The 21,751-nt window shown below is 40.4% G+C and overlaps 1 protein-coding gene across 1 annotated transcript; it reads right to left on the bottom strand.

Annotated features, from left to right (window-relative positions):
- Nucleotides 1-5,825: 5,825 nt before the first annotated feature.
- On the bottom strand, nt 5,826-10,089 carry LOC127135526 (uncharacterized). Its single transcript, XM_051062197.1, has 2 exons — nt 9,749-10,089; nt 5,826-7,220 (listed from the first exon to the last, which is right to left on the bottom strand). The coding sequence occupies exon 2, from the start codon at nt 7,021-7,023 to the stop codon at nt 5,887-5,889; it is 1,137 nt and encodes a 378-aa protein (XP_050918154.1). The 5' UTR covers nt 7,024-7,220; nt 9,749-10,089; the 3' UTR covers nt 5,826-5,886.
- Between the last annotated feature and the right edge of the window lie 11,662 nt (nt 10,090-21,751).

Raw genomic sequence — 21,751 nt, 5'->3', positions numbered from 1 at the left:
TTGGATCTCAATGCTACAACCATGTAATGGGAGCAAGGAGAAGACTCACAGAATAGTGGGGGGTAGACTGCATACCCCTACCTTCCACCAATTGCCTTATTTAAAGGACTTTCACCTGCTTGGCACGAAAAATAAACAACCACAATCATTGCCTCTTAAGGAGGACTTCAGACATTTATTTGCCCGACCCGGTAACAGCCGGGTCTCCAGACTACATGAAGTTAGGAAGTTATACCTCAATGCAAGTTGCTTAAGCAAAGCAAAGCAAAAGTTCACAAGGAACTGAGCAACTAAAAGTACCTGGAAACAGTCAAACACAGTTAGTACCCAGACAGACAAAACTAAACAGCAAAAGTTTAATCAGTTAATCTATACAGATCAATGCACAACAAAGCAAGCTCAAAGTTCAAGCCCAAACTTCACAACCTACAAAACAATGTTATGTTAGTGTACAAACATCAAACAACGTCAATTGCATTTAACTTGATTCATTCTCCATGTGCATTATGCTTTTGATCCTGAAAAATCAAGCAAACATTAGCAACAAGACCACTAGGCTAAGCCTAGGGTCCAAAGGCAAGAAAAATTCCTAAACAGCAAGGTATTTACCAACCAAAGTCAAATTAATATCAAACAAGAGCAAACACCATTAGTCTCATGTCCATATCATTCATTATGTTCATTTTATGCACAAAATAAGGCAAACTAGCTCAAATGAAGCACCAAACATGCAAACAGAACTATTGCATTCAAATCCATATCAAAACAAATCCAAAAATTCTCAAATAAATTACACCTAAACAGGACCTAATCCAGGTATGGCACACCAAATTTCAGCTTAATTGGGCAAATAGAACCATGTCAATGAAAATCAACAAAAACAGACACAATTATATGCTCCAAATCACAACATCAACACATGCTTCCACTTCAAAAATTCATAACTCAATGAAAACAAAAAAGAAATGGATGAGACCAAAACAGGGATGTCACATTATGTGTCTATTACAAGCATATCAAATTTCATGATCATCCAATACCATATGAGCATTTCACATTAAATCTACCAACATGTATCACATGAGCTTGTAAATTTGACCAACAGAAATGAAAATCACAATCAATTTGAAAATGCAATGTAAAATTCCACAAAAATTCATATAGCATCTTAACATGTTAATGATTCACCATGCAAAATTTCATTTCATTCTACCAAGCCTAGGTCACTCAATTAAATCAAGCAAGTTGACACAATGAGGTGTGACACAAATTGTCACACCTAAGTTCAATAATTCATAACTCAATGATCAGGTATCAAAAATTCATGAAATTTACATGTGAATAAACATCAACCAGTCTACAATTGTCACAAAAATTGTCAAGAATTTATTTGTAACCATGAGCATTTCACATTGGATTTGGTAAAATGTATCAAAAATGAATACATGTGAAACAAGCCTATGTCAAACAATAATCCTACCATGCACAACTTTGACCAATAAGTCAAAAAAATCCTAAAGTCAACAAGGAAGTCAAAGAAACAATCCTCATATTTTTCTGAATTTTCTATAATTTTCTATGAATTTTTGAACATGATTATGATTTTTTTAGAATTTTTATGAATTAAATTAAAATGATTAAAAGTTCCAATGGCAGATCTGTAATTAGTTACAGGCGGGGGCGGTAAACGCCTTATTCAAAAATTCAAATGGAATTATGGATCAAACAGTAACAGGCCAGCAAACTCCATCGTCTTCCTCGCACAACTCAACCTCCAAGTCCAAAATCGGTTTTGCTCAAAACTCAACCAAATCTCACAAATGAATAACCGTTGGAAAGGTCTCACTCTCAGGATCTCAATTATGTCTATGATTTAACCTACAAGTTCCTAAATCTCACGGATCGATCGACTAAAGTTTCACATTCAAAGCTTCGAGTTCAGATTTCTCCACCTACGGTTATCCATTTCTAAAACCAACAGCACCACTACGATCTATGATAAACAAGCTACAAAACGCCTATAACCAATTGAAAAATCGTGTTACTCGAATACTAACCTCAATTTGAAGGCAGTCACGATCCGTGGAGTTTCGATGCTTAATTCCTTGAAACAGATGGCCTAGAAGCTACAAGAAGTTGCATACAAAGCTCAGGTTCGAGAGAGATTGCTCCTACCGCGCCAAATCTTGATTCACCATGGATGAGGCTATGTTGGACAGTCACGATTCCGAGCTTTTTCCAATCCAAACTCCACAAACAGTTTGAGAAGATGATGAGAGGAGTTCAATGCAAAAAGAATTCTCAAGATTGATCAAGAATTGATGATGAATTTTGGATTTGAAGTTTTGGTGTTCTTGAGGAAATTGAGAGAATTGGAAAGGTTTCAGATCTGGTTTTGGTGAATGTGAAAATCTGTTATGCTTAGAAAGTGATTAAGATTATATACCAATGCTTAATTACCACCTAAACATGTTTAATCAACCAAATGCATTTGTTAGTGAAAGTGGTTATTTCCAAGTGAGGGCAAAAAAGGAATTTCACATGCCAGCTCATTGCCACCTATTTGACAGCTCACACACTCTCTAAATGACATGTGTGAGCTGTTGCAACTTGGTGCACTCTCATTGGTTGTGTATTTTTGAAATTCACATGTGAATGCCACTTTGTCCATTTTTGCCATTTCATTTTTCAAGCCAATTCTCAAATTACAAACCTTTACCATGAAATGATAATTCCAACAAATTTCAAATGCCATTTATGAGGTGTTGCAAAAATCCCCACTCAAAAATTCCAATTATTTCACAAGTTGGACAATTTTGCCCTTGGTCCATTTAACTGTCCAGTTGAAATTTGACTTTTTGCATTGACCATTTTTGGAAAAATCCAATTATGCACCATGAAAGTACATGTCAAATGGAGTTTGTGCATATAAAGAACTTGCAATTTGGACAAACCATGTGGAAGTTATGGCCTCCTGATTATGGGTCATTTTTGAATTTCACTGAGCCATAACTTTCCAACCATACATGGGATTTTCAAGTTCTTGGACTTTTTGGAAAGGTGAGAACAAGATCTACAACTTTCATGTTGAACAAAGTTTCATTTGAAGCATTCTTGGACACGTGGTCTTGAGGTCAAAAACTTTCCATTTTTGGAAACTTCTATTACAAGTCACTTTCTATTTTTGGCAGTTTTTGTCCTGACTTGATTTTATTCATTCTTAAGCTTTGCAATGTCATTTAACACTTGTTCCAACACGAATGAAGTGTATCCAACTCATTTCCACCTCCAAATCCATCAAATCATGTACAGTTGACCACAATTGACTTTTTCAACTGATAGATGAATTTGGCAATGCATAGATCAATCTGAGCTCCAATCTTCAACTGAAATGGCTCAAGGATGACACCCTAGCCTCAATAAGCTCAATATAATCAAAGAATGAACCCCATAACCATCATAAACCCCATCTCCTGATTATGCCCTGATTGGCCCAATGCAACTGATTAGGGTTGAGCAGTGGTCAAAACCCTAATCTCAAGGAATGAGCTTCAATCTCTTGCATCTTCTGATGATATCAAACCATGATGATGATGATGTATCATTGCAATCAAGATGAAGACCAACATCCTTTGAGAACCATGAAACCCTTATTTGAACTGCCCCATCCTCAGATGGCCAATGATCAGTCAATAAACCCTAGGCTTGCACTTTGACTTCCTCATCTTCTGAACAAGACTTGGGAGAATAGCTTGCACAATGTAACCACATGATATGCAATATGCAATGCCTAATGACCTAAAATGATATGTACAATGATAATGCTAGTCCCAAGAGAGGAGGGCAAATTTTGAGGTGTTACAACAAGCACGTTTCATTCACTGGGTACAACTGCTCATGACAAATAACTGCCAGCCCCTTTTTTTCAATCGGGCTCCCTTCATACCGAGTCCTTATCCACTCGGCCTTTTCTAATTTTACGCCCACCAGGACTCTCCAGGATGGGATCTAGACCTCAGCAGATAATACCGCTTCTATCCCATACACGAGCGAGAACGGCGTTGCCCCAGTAGACGTACGCACCGAAGATCGATACCCATGATACAAGCTTCGTACTCAGCCCCCATTGTTGGTGTCTTCAATTGTCAGTCGGGCAGCATAAGGAATATGGGATCCCCTTTGGCGTAACCAAAGCAGCACTAACTCATTCACATTAACCCCATCAGACATCAGAATCCGTTCGGGTTCAGGGTCAGGCCCCTCCTCCGGGATCGGTTTCTCACAATCTTTTGATTTGAGCACCTCGAGATGTCCTCATCAGGGAACTCAAACGTCCTTGGTTGATAATCCTCAATGGATTGCTGGGCGAGATAATCAGACAATACACTCCCCTTGATTGCCTTCTGAGAGGTATACTGACTATCGTATTCAGTTAAAATCATTTGCCATCTCGCAACCCGTCCGGTCAATGCTGACTTCTCAAACGCATACTTGATCAGATCCATCTTGAAATCTACAAAGTGGTATGAACCAGCATATACTGTCTCAGTCGGCGAGCAGCCTATGCCAAAGTACAGCAAGTTCTCTCGAGCAGTGAATGTATTGTTTCACAGTCGATGATCCTTTTGCTAAGGTAAATTGCATGCTCTTTTCGACCAGACTCGTCATGCTGACACAATACGCACCTCATAGACACCTCGGGGGCTGTCAAGTACAGAATTAACGACCGTCTCTCCATAGGAGGCATCAGAATCAGAGGTTCCTGCAACTTATTCTTTTATCTTTCAATGCCCCTTGGCAATCATTATCCACCTGACCGTTTGATCTTTTTTTTCAACAGTTTGAATGGGTTCCCACGTGGCTGTCAGATGAGATATGAACCGTGAAATGCAGTTCAATCTATCTAAGAAACCACAAACCTTCTTTTTTGTTCTCGGTTCAGGCATTTCTTGTATTGCTTTTTTCTTTTTCTTTTCTTTCTTTTCTTTCTTTTCTTTCTTTTATTTCTTTTTAGCAGGATCAACCTCGATTCCTCTTATCCGCTCACAATAAGCCTCAGCATCTTACCGGACAGCACTCCACAAGTGCACTGATTCAGACTCAACCTCAGTCTGAGTTGTCTCGATCCGGTCAAACAACTTGGCCCGGTCTACCGGATGCCCTTCTCCTGTTTGGGACTTTGCTATCATGTCATCAACATAGCATTTGATTCCACGATGAATCATATCATGAAACAAAGTCACTCTGATACGTGGCACCGGCGTTCTGCTTCACTAGAGGATAGTCTTCTTTCAATGGTAGCTTGTGCACAACGACATCGGTATCCGACCCTGGCATATCCTGATACGACCAGGTGAAGATATCAACATGCTCTTTCAATAGTGCTACCATTCTGCTCTTGACATTCGCCTCTGAAGCGGCCCTAACTTTCATTTTCTGACCTCGGCGGTGCCTAGAATAACAATCTCGACTCACTCCTCGTGCGGTTGAATCACATTCTCCTCTTGTTTCAACAACCTAGCTAATTCCAGTAGATCACAATCTTCTTCGCCTTCTTCTTCAGCATGATAGATCGGATTATCGAAATCATACAGAGGTGTAACCGAATTGTTACCAATGAGATCAGGAGAATAGTCTCTTTTGAGGTCGGAACAAGATGAATCAAAAAGGAAAGAAAATGAAAAATAACATTGCCATTTTTATTATTTTTTAAACTGCAAAAATAAATGAAAAACAGGGAACACCGCTTTTAATCACAAAAACATCTATTTATTAATGATGCAAAATGTTACATAATGAAACACATGAGATGGCCCTTACAATGGACTATTACGCTTCGGGCAAAACGTATGGCTTTCATGCAAACAGAATTGAAAAACAGAAATACTACTCTTCATGACGAGTGACAATGATGATCTTTGAGGCCTTCCAGTTCCCTGGTACGCACGACTTTATCCACGACTCAAGCTCGCGGTCACAGTCAATCTCTTCACCCACTTTACAGGCGTGACCTGGATCCAGCATTCCGGCACTGACGAATGTGAACGATCGACAATGTCCTCTGTTTTGTCTAGACGACTCTTGATCTGGCTGATAGCCAACCCCGAACATATCTGTTTTCCCCACAATGTCTATGATCCTTCCCCAGCCTAGGGCTTCTCCGTTCTTCACCACTTCCATGGCCTGTTTGTAAGAAGAAATGGACAGCTTCTTCTCTTTCTCAGCTAGAATGGCATCCTCTATCTTGACGGTTTCAACTGCCTGACTTGGTGTTTCAAATTTTTCACCGTCCATTTCTGCTTCCATCATTCTCTGGATCGTTTCCCCCATTACTACACACCCATTTGTGGCGACGGCCGCACAACAGTTATCAACACTAGGGAAAGCTCCTCTCTTCATCAGATGTTTTGGGACCACAGACATGAGAGTTTTTAAATGATCCCCATCAGTCACCTCTATTCCTCTCTTGTCCTTTGACATCACCTTCACCCCCATGGGACCTGGCACGGGGTTAGCGTTAACATTCAGTGTTGGCGCCCAACTGATGGCCTTAGAATCCACCATGTCCTGGACGGCATGCTTAAAAGCTCTACAACCCTCAATGTTATGTCCTGGTGCCCCAGAATGGTACTCGCACCTGGCATTCTCATCGTAGTTTGCAGGCCTCCGATGCAGTTCTACAGGAACCAATATCCTTGGCCGAACTAACCCAAGATCCCTCAACCTCTTGAACAGAAGGGTATAAGTCACGGGCGGCTTATCAAACTGACGATCCGTTGTCCCCTTCTTCACTTGGCCCTTAGCTTTCGGTGCCTTCTGTTGAGGTGGTGGTTGTTGCTGTGGTACCGATGGATTACCAACAGGAATGGTTATAGTGGCAGCATAAGGGTGGTAACGATCCTTACCGCGTTCTTTTTCGGCCTGCACACCACCTGATTCAACCTCCTTCTTGGGCTGACCATTGCCAGAGGGCTTCTGTACTACGGATGACGGAGCCTTTCCCTGAACTTTCTCCTTTATCATCCAGCTTTCAATCCTCTCCAACCTCTCAGCAATTGCTTTCTACCCCGAGACGAGCCCCTGCACGACTTTGAACAACTCCCCCATCATCTCTTTCAATTCGAGAATGTCGGCGTTAGACGGATCCATCAGTCTGAGTTTGTTGAGTTTGGCAGGATGTCTGGACGGAAGAGCTATGCGCACCGGTTAGATACTGACACCTACAAAACAGAAAACAGGTTAATATGACTCACGCATGCAATGTCTATCCGTACTAGGAATATTCTGTCCTTTGATTCTAGCTTCATTGAGACGGATAATATTTCATCAACAACATTCTGACATCCGGATGTCTCTCGACCAGAATCTCAATCAAAAAATGGACCCTGAGTACGGATAGACATGGGTTAAATGCAGATGAATGCGAATGAGAATGATGCAAATGCATGCAGGCAGGTCACTGTGCCATCTTCCAAGTCATCTGAGGATCAACTGTACTGGACCGGTCTCTGAATTGATTACAATCATCTGAGGGCCCGAGTAACCATAAATCCAACTTGGGGAGTTCCGAAATAAACGGAACCGGGGGATATATCACTATCATCACAGGAAATCCACTAAACGGATGACAACCAGATCCTCTGAACAAGTATCTTCAAATTCAACCCGGGGATCCGAAATAAACGGAACCCGCTGATAGATATCACGGACAGAACTCCGGCGTCAGAGATAGATGTCCATAAGTCCAACTGAACCATAGTCACCATCAGATCAAGAGTCACCAACGGTACCTGTAATGATTCATTCCCTCCCCACTCACGGGTGTCATCTAGGCCAGGGTAAGGTCAAGAGAAACGCAGGATAAACAACCCTTTCAAGAATATCATCCTGTACACACCCGATGTATGCACCGATAATACCCCATCAGAGTTTGAACTGCTCGTGATATCATGTTCCGCTAAGTGGCGCAATACCACCCACTTCCCATGAATCACTCTATTCCTATGTGTCCTATAGTTCACTCATAGCCTGGGTATTGGGCCTTTTACCTCTTGTGATCCCCACCCAACAGAGAAACAGATACACAGCCAGCACAATGATAATATGATGCATGCAAACACATAATGCATATATACAATCACATCATAATCATAAATGCAATAAATAAAGCAATAAAAGCAACCAACACTATCCTAGAGAGCGCTAGGATTGACTCGCTTAGGGAAGATGGACCAGCAGGAGGTCAACTTCTCTAATTATCCCCAGCAGAGTCGCCAACTGTCGCATTACGCGAAAAACCGGCGGGAAAACGAAACAACAGAGCCGCCACCGTGCGTTATTTATCCCAAAAGAGGGAAAGGAAACGCTCGAAGTAAACCTGGAAAGGAATGGTCTCGCGACCAGAGAAAGATGGGATCGGGAGTCGGTTATGCGAAGGGAAGGTATTAGCACCCCTACGCATCTGTCGTACTCGACGGGATCCACACTCAGAAAGAATAGAAGAAAGGTTGCTAAAGACTGCTCAAACACTGCACACACACTGGAAACAAACATAGAAAGGACGGAAGAAAAGGACTCGGCAGGATATCGCATCCTGGGCCTACGTAGTTTGTCAGACACAAACATCAGAGTCGACGTAGTTCGGGGACGGGGGGAAACGTGCTCGCTAGGATGTCGCATCCTATGCATACGTATCTTCTCTGACCAGAGAAAAATCAGAGCACTCGTAGCTCGGCTAACGCACGCCAAACAAAACACAAACAGGAAACCGACTGCCAATCGTTGGACTTACGTCAGACTCCACACAAACAGGCAAACCTGGAAACCGAATGCCAATCGCTGGACTTACATCAGACTCCGAACCCACAAACACACACACAGGAAACCGACTGCCAATCGCTGGACTTATGTCAGACTCCAACAAGCAAACAAGACACAGGAAACCAACTGCCAATCGTTGGACTTATGTCAGACTCCAACACACACAAAAGGGTTGCAAAAGAAAAAGGGCGCCCGGAGAGATCAGCTCATCTCCTGCCTATGTACCTCATCTGGTATGAGGATCAGGGCGACGTAGTTCCCCTAAACAGGGAAATAACTTCTATCCTAACCAGAGACAAAGGGAGGATAACAATCTACTAGGGAGACTACGACTCGAGCCTAGAAGTTGTCATGCATAAGATCCCTATGTTGAGGTTTCTATCCTAACTTGTACAGGAAGCAAGCTATCCTAAATAGCACAATCAAACAAGTACAAGCACAATAAAGCAAGCACACACACTATATGCAAACAATTGGCTCACACAAGGCTAGGCTGTAGAAACAAGCCAACTGGAATGGGGTCTTTTTAGCTCTTAACCCTAACATTGAGAGTTAGGATGAAGCAGATGAAATAGGAAGTGAGGGTAAGACCTCACAGCTCTTATCCCTGGCCTGGGAGAGCATGAATCAAATAGAAAGTGTGGGAGTTCAAAATGTAGGAACTCTTCTCCACACGACTGACACAACAAGATCTTGGGTTCTTATTCACAATGCATCAACACATGGTGTGAGCAAAGTGAATGACACAACTGAATAGCAGGGGATGGATTGCACATCCCTTTTATCTGCCAATTGCCTCTTGAGAGGTCTTTACCTGCTTGGCACAAAATTAAACATCCACAAGCATTGCCTCTTAAGGAGGGCTTCAGACAGATGCCTACCAATAACAGTAGGTCTTCCAGACTACATGAAGATTAAGGAATTATACCTCAGTGGTATGCCAAACACAAGCAAGCAAAGCAAAGTTCAAATGAACTTAAAGCAACTTAGGTACCTGTGGAAACAGCTAAACCAATCAGTACAAAATCCAGACAAGCAATCAACAGTCAATATTCAACAGACAACCCAATATACAATACATAAGCCATAAACACAAGTGAATTGTCCTCAAAGCCTACAAAACAAGCAAGTGTTAGCCAACAACAACAAATGATCAAGCTCAAATTAAGGAGCAACATCAATCAAGGAGATGCACACTTGAACCTGAAATCACAACTCAAATGTAAGTAACAAACCACTAGGTCAAAGCCTAGGGTCAAAGATGAAGAAAAAATTCAAAACAGGAGCTGAAATTAAACACAATGGAACTTCAAACACATATTAACAAGTCCTAAAAAGGCTCACATCAAAATCAATCATCAAATGCATTTCATGATCAAAAGAAGTCAAAGGCAAAATCAAAGTTCATATATGATCATCATGAATGAAAATTCCAAATCAAAACAGAAATGATTCAAATAATTCTGGAAAAATTCATGAACATTCAACACATCTAACATGATCAACATACAAAAAATCAGAAGCATCAAAGATCATTTAGCATGGAAATTAAATTCCACAAGTTAGGCAATCAAAGGTGTGACACAAATTGTCACACCATGCAAACACATTCATAAAACAGGAATGGAGCATGGGAAAAATGTCAAACCAAAACCAAAACATCCATCAATGTGTCTAGAATCAACATGTAAAATTTCAAGTCCATTGGATTAAAATCAAGCATTTCATAATGAGATAAGCAAGGCAAGGTCACAAGTGGACACATGATCAAAGATTATAGCACCAAATAAAATCCAGCCATGCACAACTTTTGAAATCATCATCATAAAAAACTAGACATTCTAAGGATCACTATGCAAAAAACCAGGTATTTTTTGGATCAATTTTCAATTTGTTATGCATTTTACAAGTTGATGAAAAAATGTGAAATAAAAATGGCATAGCATGGCAAAAGTGAAAAATAAATTCCAAAAAACGTCTGAAGCAGGAATCGAAGTGAGGACCATGGATTAAATGAGTTCTGAACACGCGTTACAGCAAGAACCCTAGCAAAAATCCAGATTCCATCGCTACCATGCAGATCCATCACTAATGATGAAGATCTTCATCTTCTTCATGAAGATGAAGATGAAGATGATGAACATTCATGCACAATTTTCCAGAATTTCCATAAACGTCCAGAATTTCAAAAACTTTATACCAAAACGAAGCTCATGCAAAGGAGATAATAGATCAAGCATCAATTCATCCTAATTCAACATGATTCATGCAAATCGAAGCAAATAAAGTTTGACATGTGAAACTTCAATCAAGCATATCTCTCTCAATTTTTATCCAAATCGCACGAAATTTATATCAAAACGATCAGCAAAGCAAGATCTACAAGAATATGTACATAAATTGTAGAATTAAAAGGTTCGAAAATTGACCTCTTGAAGAACATAATCTTTGAAATGCACGATCCAAAGCTCCAAATGATCCAAATCCAATCCACAATGCTTGTGATGATGTTTGATGAAGAAAAGGAAGCTTGAGAACGTGTAGATCTAGCTTAATAATCAACTTCCATCTTTGAGTTTTTGGCTTCAACTCCTTGGTTCTTGCACGAATTCTTCAATCAAATACTTGATTCACACTCTATTCAACTCAATGATCATGAATCTTTAACAAAAACAAGGTGTTATGTTGAAGAATTTTGAAATTTGATTTGAAGAAAATTTTGGAGGGAGAGAGAATTTGGATCTTGAAATGTGAAATTGTGATTAACCCCCTTCAATTCTGTTATGATTAGAGTATATATATGTTTTACTAATCACCTTGCTAATCCATGTTTAGTTTGGTTAAGTGAAATAAGGTGTTTTGCCAAAAATCAAAATTTGCATGGTGCATGTACCATTTACACGTGAACAATACCACACCCTTCATCAAAGTCACTTAAAATGATCTTTTAAACACAATGGCAATGGTAGAAAGTTCATACAATGCACCATTTTTGAATTTTGCAATTTCCCTCCAAAAAAGTCATGGATATGCAAGTGATTATGTGATGAGATTTTATGTAATGTGATGCATGATTTGGAAATTAGAGGTAAAGAGAAGAATATTGCAAAAAGAACCACTCAATTTGGAGCTTTGGTTCAAAAGTTATGCTCATTTGAAGTTTCAAGTATACTTTGCCATGATTTGATCATAACTCCTTAACCATTCATTAGAAATTCATGATCTTGGACTTTTTGGAAATGGAAGAGAAAGATATTCAACTTTCATGTTGGACAAAATTTCATTTGAAGCCTCTTTGATGTTGGAAAGTTGAGTTGAAGTTGGTCCAAAAACTTGCCATTTTTGGAAACTTTCAAATTACATGTCACTTTCCATTTTGGGAAACTTTTGATCTGGCTTCAAAATCTTCAATGTAGATGTTTGACATGTTGAATAACCCTCTTTTAGACATGAATGAAGTGTCTCAAACCATTTCTCCATCTCCTAGCCCTCAGTTGACTTGCAGTTGACTTTTATGGGCCTTAGATGACTTGGTCATGCACTGTGGACTTTGAGCCTTCAACACTTGGTCAAGTTGCTTCAAAATGAACCTTGGATCATGTAATCTCTTTAGAACAACCATAAGGCCTATATCTCATGGAAAAACCCTTGCTCTCTTGCACAAATGGATTCTCTTGATCAGTTTTGACTGATGATATGCAATGGACTATGCAATGTGAATGCAATGTTAATGACCTAAAAATGAAATGAATGTACAAATGGGGGGTGAAAATTTGAGGTGCTACAGCTGCCCCTATTCAATCAACTGGGAACCTGAACGGATGAGAGCAACGACTGTCAGACCTCAAGGTACACAGGGATTGAATACCAAAGAACCGTAGAAATTTGCACTCCGCGGTGATCCAAGAAAAGACTGTTCACCAATGGCAACTTCCAACGGGATCTGACATTTATCACCGAAACAGACAAGACGTTTACCAACGACTTCACTGGGGACTTTGATTTTTGTCAATGAAAAGATACAGCCAGACGTCAACGGACGAATGGGAAAAACTCAACGTTTATCGATACCAACGGAGAGGTGACCAGACATCAACGGATGAATGGGAAGACTCGACCATACGTCAACAGACGAACGGGAGAAGCTCGACGTTTACCGACACCAACGGAGAGGTGACCAGACATCAACGGATGAATGGGAACACTCGACCAGACGTCAACGGACGAACGGGAGAAGCTCGACGTTTATCGACACCAACGGAGAGGTGACCAGACATCAACGGATGAATGGGAGAAAGAGATACAACCAAACGTCAACGGACGAATGGAAAAAACTCGACGTTTACCGAAACCAACGGAGAGGTGACCAAACATCAACGGATGAATGGGAATACTCGACCAGACGTCGACGGATGAACGAGAGAAGCTCGACGTTTATCGACACCAACGGAGAGGTGACCAGACATCAACGGATGAATGGGAAGACTCGACCAAACGTCAACGGACGAACGAGAGAAGCTCGACGTTTATCGACACCAACGGAGAGGTGACCATACATCAACGGATGAATGGGAGAAAAAGATACAACCAAACATCAACGGACGAATGGGAAAAACTCGACGTTTATCGAAACCAACAGAGAGGTGACCAGACATCAACGGATGAATGGGAATACTCGACCAGACGTGAACGGACGAACGGGAGAAGCTCGACGTTTATCGACACCAACAGAGAGGTGACCAGACATCAACGGATGAATGGGAAGACTCGACCAAACGTCAACGGACGAACGGGAGAAGCTCGACGTTTATTGACACCAACGGAGAGGTGACCAGAGATCAACGGATGAATGGGAAATGATACAACTAGACGCCAACGGACGAATAGGAAAAACTCAACGTTTACCGACACTAACGGAGAGGTGACCAAACATGAACGGATGAATGGGAATATTCGACCAGACGTCAACGGACGAACGGGAGAAGCTCGACGTTTATCGACACCAACGGAGAGGTGACCAGACATCAACGGATGAATGGGAAGTGATACAACTAGACGCCAACGGACGAATAGGAAAAACTTAACGTTTACCGACACCAACAGAGAGGTGACCAGACATCAACGTATGAATGGGAGAAGCTCGAAGTTTATCGACACCAACGGAGAGGTGACCAGACATCAACGGATGAATGGGAAAAGAAAGGGGTGAGGTGTCACCGGTTAGTAGGTAACAAGATCGGGAAGAATGAATATCTAAGACCGGTGTACGAGCGAAATATATCAATCAACCAAAACATCTAAGGAAAACCTGAAGAGGCATATTTCGACTCAGGAAAATCTGACTCCACAGGGGACCAAGGTCGCAAAAGGGAGCAGGAAGGAAGGAACACCAAGGATACCGGGTTGTAGGCATAAAACAGGTGACCGACCAAAGCGTGAATTGGTTTGTGTTCCAAAACACTCATCATCCTGAAGAGAGCGAAAGCAATCTAGTTAAAGGATGGACATTCGATTCCACAAGGAATACGAATCTTACTCAGTTGGGGAAACAAACAAAGGGTTCAACCAAAGAGCGCATGAGATATATTATCTATAGTCGTCAAAACGTAGATAATATACTCGCATGGAAGATCATCCATAACCGGTTTGTAGGTTGTCAAAGGATAAATCAACCGAAAAGAAAGGCATCAAGATACCAGACTAAGTATGTAAAGATGACCAATCAAAAGGGGAAACCACAAACATTACCGGCAAACGGTGAATGGAAGAGGACCCACCGAGGATAAAATGGCTTACTCAGAGCAATTATCCAAAAGAAAGGGGAAGACCCGCTGGGGATAAGATTACTTAATCAAAGCAAACATCCAAAAGGGAAAAGGACTATCAATATCGAAAACTGGATAATGATAACCGCAAAGAGGGGATTACATCTACCAGTTCGTAGGTAGAAAACCACGGAAAAGTAACCGTCATCGACTAGGATGAGCACAAGGGTTGACTCCACAAAGGGGAGAAAAGAGGGTTTACATCTACCGGGTAGTAGGTAGAAGACCACAAAGATAAGACTTACAACTATCGGTTAGTGGGTAGAAGCCAACAACTTCCGCTGAGGATAAGATGAATGAGTGCCGGTTAGTGAGCAACTATTCATTTATACCACAGGGAGGCACAAGAGACAGCCAATAGGAAGCCAATTTAGGATCGATCCAAAAAGGCAGACTGAATCAAGACTCATCCTAATGAGGAAAGAACTCAATAGGGAAAACCCATCCCATTATGTGCGTAGGGAGGGAACGGAAACAACCGTCATCCACGAGGATATAACTCAGTGGGGAGTGCAGAAGGAAATGGTAGACACTTTCTGCCTAAGGGGTCGACTCTATATGGAGAGATCAGACACACCCACATCTGCTTGCAAGATGCTACCAATCTTGTGGGGAGTAGCATTGCTGGGGCAACCCACTCAACTAAGGAGTCACTTGTTGGGAAATTAGGAGGCATCCCCCACGGGAATCCGGCTGGCATGGCCGTTGGAGCAAAGTGTGCATTGGCTGCAGGCATAGTTGAGGAGACAATCTCAGAGATGACTGTCCTCTGGGGAGGAGTTGAAGGCGTCGGAGAAGACTGGCTCTGGGCAGCCAAGAATGATTCCATCAAGGCACTCAATCTGGCCACTTCCTCTTTCAGCTCGCGGTTCTCTTGTTCCAGATGATCCATCAGTCTTAAAATGTTGGCTCTGGTGTAGTACCGATGAGTCAGCTTGTCTTTGAAATAAATGAAGAACACAGAGTTAGACCACAGGACAAGAGGTCGGGAACAAAACCTGCTTATGCACATGATGCATGCAATGCTTGTGCATATGATTTTTTTATTTATTTCAAAGGAACTCTAGGGTTTTATTTGCAAATTTTGGAAATATTAAACATTTATCACATATGGAAATATCTCATCAAATAATATCAGGGAAAAGAAGTACATCATTGTCAATCATATGCAAGAGAAAAGGAAAATAATCATCCTATGGATCCCTAGAAACAAACATCTAAAGCTCGGGACACAGGAAGATAGGATGCACGAAGCCTCTTCACCTCCCTCTCATAGGCTGCCTCCATATCCGCCTTCTCTTTGGCGAGTCGGTCGTACTTCCTCTTCCAAAACTTGGAAGACTGAGGAAGTAGAGAAGTCCATGGATCATTAGGATCATCAATAACTTGATGCTCGAGGAACTCAATCAAAGCATCCTTCTCCTTGATCTGCTGAAGCAACTCTTCCCTTTCACGGATCCAGGCACGTGAACGGTCTTCGTCTCTCAACTCCTCTACTCCTTGGTTAGGGAGGGTTGAAGGCCCAACCATAACCAAAGGTGTAGGTCTCGGATACTCGTAGGGCATGAGATACTCAGACGCTCTCTTCCTAACCCAAGTAGTGTAAGGCTCCATAGCGACACAATTCTTAGGACCCAGCTCCTTCCTTCCTTTCCTATGAATCTTGCGCCAAGCGCGGACCATTCTGCCCTTCAAGCCTTGGGGATCTTTACCCTCCTGAAAGAACACACCCTCTAACAGAATGTTATTGGGTTTATCCTTTAGGGGGAACCCAAGCTGACGACGTGCTAAAACAGGGTTGTAGTTAATCCCACCACATGTACCAAGAAGAGGTACATTGGAGAATTCACCACAAGAGTCAATAATCTGCACACCATGATACACACGGTTATACCAAGAGATATCATCATTAGTGAGAGACATGAGTCTCGTGGACCACCGTAGACATCCCTTGTTCTCCTTGAAGGCGATCGTCTGCGGTAAGTGAGAAATAAACCACTTATACAACAGAGGCAAACAGCACACAATGGCGCCACCACCCTTTGCATTCCTCATATGCAAAGAGAAATAGGTATCACCCAACAGAGTCGGAACAGGATTAAGAGTAGAAAAGATCCTAATAGCGTTCACATCCACAAACTTGTCGATGTTGGGGAACAATAGCAACCCATAGATGAGAAGTACAAATATGGCTTCAAAGGCATCCTCACTCATGGCCTTCCCATAGATAGTAGCTTGAGCAATGAGGAACTCAAAAGGGAGACCTTGAATTCCACCTTTGATAGTCATATGAGCACCAACCAGAGATTCATCTATGTGTAACATGTCAGCTATCTCTTGAGAAGTAGGAATACTCTCCAAGCCACTGAACGGAAACTGGTCTAGAATAGGTATACCCACGAGATAGGCATACTCCTCAAGTGTAGGTAAAAGCTGGAAGTCCGGAAATGTGAAGCAACGGTACAAGGGATCATAAAACTGCACCAATACACTCATCAACCCTTCGTCCACCTGAGTAGTCAGAAGAGGAAGAAGCTTCCCAAAACGGGTTTTGAAACCCAAGGGATCTAATACATAGGATGTCAGATTCCTTAACTCTTTCAAATCTGGTTGTCTGAAACTGTACTTCTTTGCATTCCTTCTTTGTCTTTCCATGTCTGAAAATTTTGCAAATAAACCCCTTAAGTTCCTTGACAATTTTCTTATTATTTTGATGATGTGGATGCAAATGGGTGCATGAATGCATGAATGCAACAATCACACTCAAGGATCAAGCAAAGCACACCAAACAAAGGTCATGGGATGGATCATGTTATCCTTAATATCAATCATCCATTTTGGTGGATTATGGTTTACACCTTATCAACACCCAAGTTCCATTGATATTAAGGACACATGAACGGATCAACCATGAATCAAGGGTTTGTTGCGAGTCACGAGCATGGAGTCTCGGTTAAGAACCACCCAAAAGGAATGTACTAGGGTTTAAACCTGCCAAACATGTTCTACAAGAGGTTCCCATAGCCATCATCCCATCTTTCGGATATTATCGGATAAACGGCTACTCGTATTCCAAAAATATTCTCAAGAGAGACTCTTATGAGTGTAGTATCGCATAACATTCGTATCAAACCTTACATTTGAACGACTTTCGTACTACATCCTAAGAATAGGCCAAGATGGGCTTGGTAAACTAAGGTCCTTGGCTTCTAAGGTCTATATTGGAAAGAGTAATGTCTAACCACAACTACTTGTGTGACATTATTGATCCCAACATGACCTCCACCAAATGAATAGACTTGCAAGTCAACTTGCTAAGGAATAACTCCACACAAGTCAACAAGACTACGCCATTCTCCTATCCTAAGTGCACTCGAGTCCGGGTATAGAACTCATCTCACAAAGATCACCAAGCATACAAGGAATTAATATCAAGCAATTCAATCATTACATACAATACAGTAATCCTAAATTGCACAAAAATATGTCACAAGACAATATAATTCAATATAACAAGCATGAAAAGTAGGCAAAACCCACTAGGCAAATGTTCCCCAGCAGAGTCGCCACTTTTCTGTAGCGGGGTATTCGTTACCATTAGAGATATTGACTAAATCCAAGGTAAATCATACAAGTCGAGTCGCCACCGCACTTCTATTTATCCAAAGGAATGGTTAGAAAGCGAACAAAAACCTAATAGTTTTAACAAAAACTAGTAAAAGAAACAGAGATCTGGGTAAGGGGGTTGGTTATGCAATGGGAAGGTGTTAGGCACCCAAAACATCCTAGGTACTCATAGGAAGCCCTTTTCATACTTGTTGTGAAGGTTGTTTGTTTTTTGTGAAAAATTTGTGCAAACATGATTGAAGAGATGAGAGGAGAATATACAAGTTTATTTATATTTTGTGTTTGGATGCATAAACCCATTGCCTACGTACCATCTTAAAAAAGATTAGGATCAAAACCTCGTAGTTCGGGGTAAAAAATTCAAAATGAGTTGGTGAATTGATTGGTCCAAAAGCCTTAAGGTCTTTTGTTATCAAAGGGAGAAAACTCAACCAAACCACAAATCCACCATGTGAGGATAGCTTCAACATGCTAGTGAGGGGTTAACCCTATAATAAGCATGGAAGACTTATTGTCCCTCACTAAGGATATAGGTGAGTATTATATCTACCACAAGGATAACTCAAACCTAATAGCTAAAGGTTATGGGAAATTTGATTAAGAAAGTGGCCATTGAAACTACAAAAGACATTTGAATGGGTTATATTTACCAATTAGAAGTATATACAAAAATGGTCAAAGTTGACTTAAAGATTCAATTCAAAATAAGTATTGTGAAAAGAAAGTTTGAAAATCAAAAGCATAAGGCTTAGGTTTCTAATATTTGAAAACAATAGTTGAATGTTTGCACAAAAGGTTTTGGCATGGGTTAGAGTGGAGAGAAGAAGAAGAAGGGCTAAATCCTAAGTAAAGCAAAAAAAGAGGGGAAGAAGAAACAAAACCACAATGGAGTTCCTCTCTTGAGATCATATTGATGATCCAAGTAACTCTCATCCTTTGGAATAAGCAATCACACAAAGCTCAAGCAATCATCAAACAAGTCTCTTAAGAGATCCTCAATGTATCTTGTGTCTTTCACTTTGGATGAACATGGCAATGGTCCTCCAATTTAAGCTCAAATGGAAACTCCTAGCACAAAAGCACACACATCAAAAGTTCCATGAAGTAAAACAAGAATGGACAAGAGTGAGTTTAGAGATTTGGTCCTTCTAATCCATCTTCATCATTAAAATCCTTTTACTCCAACTTTGCATAAGGAAAGTCCTAGAATCTAAGTCTAATTCTCCATTTCTTTGCATAGGGAAAGTCCTAGAATCTAAGTCCAATTCTCCATTTGGTTCACAACAATCAAAACAAAACACAAGCACAATAGTATATACACAATTATGTGCTCAAGTGAGCAAAAGGCAAATGGCATTAACATAAACATGTGCTCAAGTGAGCGAAGAGAAAAACAAATGGATAATATGCACAAGAATAGTAAATTGCATAAAAGTAAAGAGCAAAAAGTAAATGTTAATTGTCAATAGTTAGTGTTAGTAGTTAGTGTGCCATAAGGCAAATTTAGCGATATGTTAAGCAATCGTAATTGGACTTATGTAGAAGTCACAACTAGTTGAGGCCGGTCAATAATAATGTAGGCAACAACACAAGTTAGAAGTCTTGATTAGTGAACCAAGTTCCAACAACTTGTCATGCCAAAAAGAAGAAGAGAATTGATCTTGTATTGGTTTAAGCCTTTTGCATGATTTAGGAAACAACCTATCCTTAATGCAAAGCCATTCATTTGATCAATTGATCAAGATGGATTAGATTTGAATCAAAGAAGGTTAAGTCTCCCTAGTCAATGCTAACTTATCAACCTTCAACTCATTGATCAAAAAGAAAAAGAGGAAGAAGAAGAGAGAGATGAATGATGGAAAAGGAAAATGGAAAAAATAAAGTGCATAAGGTGAAATAAAATGTACCAATCCATGTGTGTTGACCAAATGACATTAAAAGTCAAAGTCAAACAATGAGAAATCAGAAATGAGATGAAGATTGGAGATCAAACAATAAGCAAAATATTTTTGGCATTTTAAATATTAAAATAAACTTGAATTAAAAAAAAAAAGGCCAAACTTCAAAATCACTTCAAATCAACCTTGAAAGGTCCAAGTGATTTATCCCAAGTTCAACAAGGTCAAACAAAGTTTGACAAAAAATTTCAGCATTTTTAAAAGTCAGAAACTATTTTTAATCAATTAAAAATGAATAAAAATAACCTAATTGAACTAAAATCTCAAATAAATCTCAAATCAATTAAAAAATTGATGAGAATATTTTTCATAGATCCATCATCATTCAAATAGGTTAGAAAAATATTTTTGTATTTTTTGAATATCAAAAACTATTTAAAATGAATTAAAAATAACCAGAAAAGAGAAAATTCACAAAAAAATATCAAATGACAAAATAAAAAATATTAAAAATCAAAATTAGAAACTAGAATTTATTTGGGGAAGAATGCAATTGGTCCCATAATTTTTGGATAAAAAATGAAAGAGATATTGATTTTTGAAATAAAATGGAATTAAAGAAAATAAAATGGAAATAAAACAGAAAATAGAAATTGGAAAAAGCGTGGACCGTTTGATCTGAGCTCATTAATTGAGCTGGCAGATCATGAGGTCATGAAGCGCGCGCCTACCATAAGCCTTGGTCAACTGAAGCGCACTGTGCCATAAAACGAGTCATAACATTGGACGCACGGGATTGAATCTGGAAACGTGAATGAACGATCCAGATTAGATCTGGAGTTGGGACGGCCACCGGAGCCACCGTCTTCTCCGGTGAGACCTCCAGTTCCGGTGAGAATTGCAGACATGGCAATCTCAACCAAATGGAGCGATCTATATACCAATCGAAAGAGGAAGTGATGTACATCACTCCTATACCATGCACTTCCACTCTAGATCCCTATAAATGGAGAAATCGAAGCTGGAAGTATGATGGTGTTCATCATGAACTTCATGTTTTTGCAAAATTGAAAGCACAAATCAAATGCCTCTATTGAGAGGACTTCAGCCAGACCAAGAAACACAAGAAATAAGCAAGGATCAAAGAGTTTCGAAAAGGAAAAGTTCTGTTATCCACCTTTGAAATGCAGGTATTAAGAGCACGATTCTTCACAACCAATGCTTGCAATGAGATCTAGTGATGAAGAGGAAGCAAGGCTGAGGAATTATAGGTCTGAAAATCAACCAAGGAAGTTGAAATTCAGATCTGAATTTTTTAGAGAAAAGTGAAAATTCCTTTAGTGATGGTTATGGAGAGAATTCTGCAGCATTTCAGGTTGAACCATGGTCCCTTTTTGAATGGCATAGGGTCTCTATTTATAGAGAGAGTGGCAAGGAATTGATGAACAAAGCCGTGTGCATGAGATTGGATAATCCTTGCATGGGCTTGCATGATCATGCACAAGGCCCAAAAACAATGCCAATTGCAAGCTGAACTCAGATGCCAAAGGTTTGGACGTGTAGTTTGCTTTGAATTTGCTT

Source organism: Lathyrus oleraceus, chromosome 4, assembly GCF_024323335.1.
Source record: "Lathyrus oleraceus cultivar Zhongwan6 chromosome 4, CAAS_Psat_ZW6_1.0, whole genome shotgun sequence".
Lineage (NCBI taxonomy): Eukaryota > Viridiplantae > Streptophyta > Magnoliopsida > Fabales > Fabaceae > Lathyrus > Lathyrus oleraceus.
Note: the sequence above shows the minus strand (reverse complement) of the source record. Positions and strands in the feature narration are given on the sequence as shown.